Here is an 8,734-nt window from a genome sequence, read left to right on the forward strand (position 1 = left end):
AAAATGAGGAGCTGATACCAAGGGCTCAAGTAGAAAGCAAATGTTTTGAGAATGATAAGGGCAACAAACATACAAGTGTGCTCGACACAATGGATATATATATATGGATAGTGATAAGAGCTGTATGAGTCCCCAATAAAATGATTTTTTTAAAATAGGGGGAAAATGTGCTGAAAAACTCAGCTTATACAGGAGTGTATATATATATTATATGTATATATATTTTATATATATATACACACACAAACATACATATACACATACACACACGATATATACATGGGAGCTCTGGTAGTGCAGTGGTGAAGCACTCAGTGGTTAAGCATAAGGTGGTAGGTTTGAGCCCATTAGCCCCTACGTGGGAGAAAGATGAGGCTGTGGCTTCTCTAAGAAGCCCTGTGAGGAAGTTCTACTCTGTTCTGCAGCCTTCCTTTACATCAGGATCAATTTAATGGCAGTGGGTTTTTGGAGCGAGGATCATGTCCACTTCATTTATTTTTTAGAACACCCAGAAAAATGACTTGAATGGCTAGGTTTTCAGTCTATCTGTGTGCTGTTCTTACAGATTGGAATATAAACTTCGTCTCATGCTCATAAATAAAAAGAATGCTATTTAGAACTGGAAATGTAAAGAAAGCACGTGTTTCCAATACAATAACATTGGATGTTGTTGCGTGTCAGATGGATGGACACTTAGGTGGTTTATTTTAGTGAAAAAATATTAATGTTATTTGATATGTCAAAGTCTGCCCAATGTCAGCCCTGTGAAAAGTGCAGAAAATGGGGGGAAATGCATGAAAAGTCTCTTGTCATTCCCATGCTGGAGGATCATGACTTCGAACGATTTTGCTATTTTCCCCCTTTATGATTCATTCTAAGGTGTAATTCATGTTATCTAATACTTTACCTGATTTTAAGATTTCCAGAATGTTCTTTTTCACTGTAATTTCCATCCCTTCAGTTCATGATCTGTGTTCTTTCCCATGAGAAAGATTGTTTTGCTGTTTTTCAATGCATTGAGACATGGGAGTTAAGGGAAAGAGTTTGCCATTAGCTGCTGGTGACTTACTCCTCTTTTCAAAGAACGCTTGTTCCCATGAAGGAAACTTTAATCCATCTTGCCCCAGTGCATTTGTTCTCCTGAGAGCCAGGTGAACTACCCTAGGATTATGTCACCCACCACGGCAACTTTCTGTTTTAGTAGGTGATGTTAAGAAACAAAACAACACCCTTTACGTTAATCGGTTTTGGAAAATAGAGACTGGCTTTATATTCCAGGGCTTTGATGTGTTTCGTGGTTCCTGTAAGGATCTGCCTCTCTTTTGTTTTGATCGACAAGACCTTTCCTATATATTCAAGCAATCAAGCAGCCCAGTAACAGAGGGTACAGCCAGTTACCCAGAGCAAACTTCCACCATTCTGTGTGCCTTTCTGAACCCTTGGGGGCAAGTCTCCGTTCTGGAAGAAGAGCGCACACCAGCACGATTAGGTGAGTGCTTCTCCGTAAAGGAAACTTCAGTCCACTTCAGCAGAGCCCTGCTAAGGTGATAGGTCAGAAGGAGGAGCCCCGAGGTGAGATTTGAAAATAAATATCCTCATGACCCATTTTAAATGGTAGCGAACCAGGAGAATTCCAGAACGCAATGTCTAATTTCTAGCTAGGAAGTTTGTCTGAAAGGTAATTCTGGTCCTGGAAGAGATGATAGACTTGATGGCACAGGGGCATTTGCATTTGAAACCCTTGGGTGCTTTAAATTATATGGATTTTAATGTATGCACAGCTAGGTACTTATTACAGCAAGAGCCTACACCAGAGGCACAAAGTAGGAGGAGAACACATTTTTATGAATGGGATTTTAAGTCAGCTGACCAGATTTTAGGTACTTTTTGCAAATCCAAATTTTATGGTGGGTTGGGTTAGTAACAGTATCTATAAGGCATAGAGCTATTACTATTTGTTTATTCCCTCCCCTTGGCACCTGGAAATGCACTTTTGAGCAAAGCTTATACAATGGCGCCCTAATCTTCTGCATCTGCGTAAAAAGAATTTACGTGCATTTTAGGGTTATGTTAGCATCGGCATCTCTTTCCATGTGAGTCATACTTTGCATTCATTCTGAAGAGACCATTGAGGCAGACTTCTCTAAGACCCACAGTAAGGTCACAATAAGGAAGAGCCTGGGATTCCCCTGGGAGACAGGTGCCCGCAGAGCACAGCGGGTCTGTGGAATTCAGCCAGGAGCCAATTATACACACTCTGTGGTCATTTATTCTAGCTTGGCTAATTTTTTTTATTTTTGGAGAAACAAAGAACATGGCCCCTTTGACAATGACTGACATGTTGGTGGCTGTTCCATGAAGGCAGCGGGTCCCGTCAATGAACTCTCCTCCCTCTCCCTTTTGGAAGACAGCATGAAGGCGGCATACCTTTTCCTTGGCCCCGTGGCCCTCCTGCTGCTGGCTGGCTGCAGCGGTGTCTCCAGCACCTCCAGCAGGGACCTGCACACCTTCGTGGGCTGTGCTGTGAGGGAGTTCACGTTTGTGGCTAAGAAGACGGGCTGCAGAGGACTGCGGATCACCACCGACGCCTGCTGGGGCCGCTGCGAGACCTGGGAGGTGAGTGGCTAACCAGATGGAGGATGGATGCCTTCAAGGGCAGCCCCTGGGGACTGATGATTATTTTTTCTTGTTATTGTGAACTGGGTGAAGGTGTCCAGAGCAGATCCGTTTTCCATTCAACGATGCATACACATTTTGGTGCATATCACTGCTTGCAATCCCCACTAGGAAACATCTCTTATCCCATTTTCTCCCTGTGTTCTGTTTTCCGTTTCTCCTTCTTTCCTAACCCTTCTGAATGTTGCCCTTGGGCAAATGCTGCCCTCCTGATTGCAAGTGTTTGATTGTTCTAAGCAGTGGGGACCTCCCAGTGTTATTGTTCACCTTATAGACCTATTGCTTGGCTGAAAACGGAGCTACCGGCGTGAGTTGGGTTCCAGACAGGAAGGGTTCCACCAGTCTCTCCGTCAACCAGTCAGCTTGGTCTTTATAGGCCACTGAGTTTTGTTGCACATTTCCTCTGCCTCTATCCAGGACCTTGTGGAGTGCTCCCTTTCAGAGCAGCTGGTAGAGAATCCCCTGGGCTTGATTCTGGAGCGTGGGCTTTTCCCATGTCATCAGGCAGAATGGGGATCCATCTTTCCTCGTGGATTTCAAAACAGAAGAAAACCAAACAAAGCAAGGCAAACACAATGACTTGGCATCCTCCCCCAGGGAGTGCACAATGTGCTAGTAGCCTGCCCATTTTACAGACGGCACAGGGGATTCAAGGGCTGTGTGGTTGCAAGGGTACAGCCTGATTCAGTAGACAGTTGGGTCTAAATTCTTGGTTTTAATCTGGGACTCAAACTCCCCCTGTCTTCCTATGAGTGATACAGCGAGACCGCTCCTACGTGGACTGGGGAGGTGAGTGATCACTGGCTCCCAGTCTGTCCTTCAGTGCCTTCCACACAGCCCTTTCACGGCCATGGGGTCAATTCTGACTCACAGTGATCCTATGGGGCAGGGTTCCTGTAGGACAGGGTCAGGGTAGAACTGCCCTGGAGATTTTCCTAGACTGTAAATCTTTATGGAAGTAGAAAGCCCCTGGTCTCCTTAACCATTCTAAGACCTTAAGAGTGTATCTTTGACAGATCCATCGAGTTCCTTTGTATTCAACTATATAAAACCTTTATGGAAACATTTGTGTTTAAAATGGGAATAAAACCTCAAGCAACTGTAGCACCCTGTTGGTCTGAGAAGGGAGTCAGGGAGAAGCACATGCACCTGCTCACTCAGCACACCGAGGCCCACCTCAGTATGGATTAGGGGTTCTTGTCACTCACCAACCAAACACCTTTAATGACCACCCACTGGCGCCCACTCAAGCGTCAATGTGGCTTCTGCTTGCTCTTTCAGCCACCACACATCTACTCTTAGCTTGGAAACAGGGAGACTGGCTTTACAAAGGTTTTATTAAACACTCCTCGTGGAATCTCAGTTTCATCCTTTCCTAATATTCCTTCTCGTTTCCACCCATCATGGTCATACCCATTCCTGGATGAGCATCTCTTGAGCCAACTCCTTCTCTCAACCCTTTCTGACTCCTGCTAAGACCTTGATGAGAATCTCTCTTCTGTTTTCCTTCCACCACCAGTACCAGCTTTTAAGTTCTTTGAGTGCAGAGACGGCGAGTCATTCTTGTGTGTGTGTGTTTTGTAGCTTTTGTCAAAGTGTCACGCAGGAGCAAGACCTTCAGTAACTATTCACTGTGTGACCTGAGATGCCCTGTACTTGCAGCTGTACAACTTCCGCCCACTGAAGCTGCCTGGACACCCACGGGCACCAGAAGGGAATACTGCCCTTGAGAAGAAGTGTTCTTCTCCTTCTCCTTCCTCCTAAGAGTCCTTAGGGGGTGCTAACCAGTAGATTGGAGGTTTGAATCCACCCAGAGGAACCTCGGAGGAAAGACATGGGGAATCTACCATATATACTAGAGTATAGCCAACCCAAATATCAGCTGAGGCACCTAATTTTACCACAGAAACAGCATAAAAAATGGGCTGAAAAAATTTGGATTGTACATGAGTATATACAGTACTTAAAAAAAAATCAGTCTTTGAAAGACCTCTGGGGCACAGTTGTGTTCTGGTATCCACAGGGATTGCGAGGAGTTGGAATGGACTCTACAGCCATTGTTTTTGGTATTTAGAGTCGGGGAATTGGGTCATGGTGATGAAATTTCCAAATTAAATGAAATTATTTTACGAGATTAGCTGTATTTCTTTTTGCACCAGGGCTGGAGATCTGATAAACCAAATCCTTTGCCATCGAGTTGAACCTGCCATCGGTTGCCCCTGTTTAGGGTTTACAAGGTTGTAAATCTTGATGAGGACAGATTGCCTCAACTTTCTCTCGCAAAGTGGCTGAGGGGCTAGAACCGCTGACCTTGTGTTTAGCGGTTCAATGCTTACCCAACAGTGCCACCAGGGCTCCTGATAGCCAGATGAAAATTGAGCTAGCTGCTGTACACTGTGGTTGGTGACCTGCCATCAGTCTTATGCAGGGGACTTTGGTACCTTCTCATATTAAGGCCTGGCAGCACCTCACTTTACTGCATGCAGCTCAAATCTTGGGGCTCGTTGGGATCAAAATCTCAAACCACTGTTTCTCTTCAAGTCAGCCCATGTTCTTTCTTCTTTGAACTGGTGACCGGCTTTCACTGATGCACAGCCACGGCAGGGGGTTTGTGCACTCCCCGGAGAGCCGAAATACCAACACGAAGACACAAGAATATCCTTTCACTTTTAGCCAGTTTTTGAAAAAATGTCTTTGCTGTGAGGTTACTTATAGGTGAGAAAGAAATGTTTATTTTCCAGGCAATATGAAAGTTTCTAAGATGTGGTACGTGTGTGTATAACTCAACTGGTCTGAAAACAGGAATGTTCCAGAGGACAAAGCAGCCGGATGTGCCTTTGAAGGTGGGGAGCTGCTGCTGAAAACAGCGTTTGCTCCTGACGAGGGTGTAGGGCTGCCAGAGCTACTACATGAAACAAAACAAAACTGAGACACGGACAGGACGCCCGATTACATTTGAAGTTCATATCAACTACAAGTCATTTTCAAGTATAAGTTTGTCCTGTGGAATATTTGAGACTGATTTATACAAAAAAAGGACCAGGTGTTGATATGAAATTCAAATTTAGCTGGGGGTCCTGTATTTTATTGGACAACCCATTCTAGGTTCCAAGAGTAGAGAGAGTAGAGGAGGAGAGGTAAACCGAGGCTGATCCTTGAAGGCCCGGAGGTCAATCTGTCAGGTGTATTGATAAAAGCTTCCCAGAGAAAAGTAGAGCAAGGAGAAACTGAGGAAGTTCTGGAGCATGGAGTTGGGACGTTGCAATTTTCAGTAGGGTGGTCGGGAAAGGCAGCCTTGAGTGGGTGAAAAAAACATTGAAGGGGTGACTGTACAGGAGAACATCCCGACGAGAGGAAATGTTCAGTGCACAGACCCTGACATGGTAGGTTCGAGGAACTATGTGGGTTGGATCAGAGTGAGCAAATCAGTAAGTCTAGGGTCAAAATTCAAACTGAAACTCACTGCCAAGGAGTCAATGATGAATCATAAAACAGCCCCTGAGTTTTTGAGTTTGTAACGCTGTACGGGAGTCGATGGCTCATCTTTCTTCTGTGGCGGTGCTGGTGCTTTCAAACTGCGGACCACAAGCTCAACCTGTAGCCACGATGCTACCAAAGCTCATAGCCCTCGCTCATGTCATGGGGAAAGGAAGATCGTCCGGGGTGGTGAGGTCTTTAAGGTGGTGCTGCCCGAACCACAACGTTGGTAGTTCAGCCCCACCAGCTGCGCCTCAAGAGGAAGGTGAAGCCTTGTGCTCTGGTAAAGGTTTACAGTTTCAGAACTCTATACAGGGCTGCCAGGGACTGCCCCAAACCAAACAGATGTGTCTGGGAAGAAGTATGGCCAGAATGCTCCGTGGAAGCGAGGATGGAGAGACTTCATCTCATGTACTTTGATCATGTCATCAGGAGAGACCAGGCTTTGGAGAAAGACATGGTGCTTGGTAAAGTAGAGGGGCAGTGAAAAACAGGCAGGCCCTCAACAAGATGGATTGATAATCATCTGCCACAATGGGCTCAGGCTTAAGAATACTTTTGAGGCCGGCCTAGGCCCAGGTGGAATTTCATTCTGTTGTACGCAGGGTCACTGTGAGTTGGATCTAACTCGATGGCACCCAACAGCAACCACCACCACCACAACATATTGGGTTTCTATGACTCGTCATCAATGGGTTTTGGCTTATGAACCCTTTGCCATTAACTCTGAGGCAGGTGTGAAACCACTAGGACTTTGGGCAGAAGAGTGATAGGACCTGATTGATGTTTTACAAGTATCACTTGGAGCTTCTGCATTTCAAATAGACAGTAGGGGGTAGGACAGGAGAGGAAAACTAGTTAGGAGACGTATGCAATGATTAAGATGATTCATTGGCTATATATTTAATGAGCATTTGCTGTGTGCCAGGACTCTGTGGGGTTTCAGGAGATGGTGGTGAACAGGAACGGGTTCTTGCTTTCAGGAGTTTGCCTTCTGGGGGGGGTGGTGGTGGTGGAAACAGGTCAACAAATGAGTCAGTTCATATCAGATAGTGAAACGTGGTCCCAAGAAAATAAAGCAGGCTGGTCTGTACTAATGGGTTTCCTGTTTTCTACCTGTGGGGACAGAAGCCCATTCTGGAGCCCCCCTACATCGAAGCCCATCATCGAGTCTGTACCTACAACGAGACCAGACAGGTGACTGTCAAGCTGCCCAACTGTGCTCCTGGAGTGGATCCTTTCTACACCTACCCTGTGGCCGTCCGCTGTGACTGCGGGGCCTGCTCCACGGCCACCACCGAGTGTGAGACCATTTGAAGCTGGCGTGGTCTGCAGAACACAGCTGGCGGTCTTGTACCTCACGGCCCACCTGCACAGGTTGTACAAGCAGATACACCCTCTGGATTCACGGACTGCTTAATTTCACCCCATTGGTGGAGGAAGGCATACGTCTTGGTTTGAAACCCAGACCAGATGCAACCTATTTAGGTTAAAGCTGTACAACAATATTTGGACCCTCACCCAAATAATCATACATCTTCAAATTCATTTTTCTTTGCCTTGTGCCTTAGAACATAATTTGTACACTACCGTCCTCCCCTTACAAGGTCCATGATTCAAACACAATGGATGGAATTGGAAAATGGGATTAGGAAGTTGTTACATTCTCAGGTCCTATTTAACTGCCAGCCTCCAACTGAACTCTAAGGGTCAGAAAGTAACAAAACCAACGCTCTAGTCCTCCTGCTCCCAAGAAAATCCAACTGCAAACTTCTCAAGAGAAAATAACCCTTCCATTTTAACTGAGCAGTGGGCTGTCCAAGACTCAGTGACTGCTCAGATTAACAAAGGGAGGAACACACTAGTTCAAATGAAAAGGTGTTGTGATTTCCAAGTAAATTTCTTTTAAAATTAATAAAAGAATCCTTTCTAGTGATTAATTCCCTTCCTCCCTCCCCACCCCCCCACAAAAAAAAAAAACCCAGAAAAAAAATGTACTGGAGCTATCATTCAGGCTCAAAACTCATGGAACTAAATTCATGTTTCTAGAGTGTGATGTTCTCCCAAAGCTATCGCCAAAAGATTCCATCACAAGTATTTGTCTCCACTTAGCATAATTTAAATTTAAACAGCATTTATGAAACTCAGAAAATTCACATGTTTGTAGGGGTCAAACTGCTGTCCGTGATTATCTAGCTCCTGCCTCTCAAATCTTACAGCAGCTGATTCTTTGTGGCTTTTTTTTTTAACCTCAAAAGCTATGTATTTTGGGGGATTGATTTTTAACCATGCTTCTTTTTCATACTATTCCAAGAAAATCTATCTTAATGCCAATAAAGCATGTCCTCTGCCTTTTGAATTTATAAAAATGTTTTACAATGTCTTTTTAGTCACTAATACACTTGAAATAATAGGAACACACTTAAAGTGAACGACAAGGAATTTTCACTTAAACCTCCGTTTAGGGTGCCACATTCAGTAAGAGACACAGAGAGATGGCTCTGGGTAGCATACGTTGACATACACACCTCACGGCACAGCAGGGAGCCAGGAGTTCCGTTTGAATCTATGCACTTCCTCA

The 8,734-nt window shown here is 45.0% G+C and overlaps 1 protein-coding gene across 1 annotated transcript; it reads left to right on the forward strand.

The window, feature by feature from the left end:
- Positions 1 to 2,412: 2,412 nt before the first annotated feature.
- Positions 2,413 to 7,470, forward strand: GPHB5 (glycoprotein hormone subunit beta 5). The gene is made up of 2 exons (XM_004698642.1): positions 2,413 to 2,616; positions 7,282 to 7,470. Exons 1-2 carry the CDS (start codon positions 2,413 to 2,415, stop codon positions 7,468 to 7,470), a joined length of 393 nt encoding a protein of 130 aa, XP_004698699.1.
- Positions 7,471 to 8,734: the final 1,264 nt, after the last annotated feature.

Source organism: Echinops telfairi, unplaced genomic scaffold (genome assembly GCF_000313985.2).
Source record: "Echinops telfairi isolate 266 unplaced genomic scaffold, ASM31398v2 ScPeMD7_18;HRSCAF=68, whole genome shotgun sequence".
NCBI lineage: Eukaryota > Metazoa > Chordata > Mammalia > Afrosoricida > Tenrecidae > Echinops > Echinops telfairi.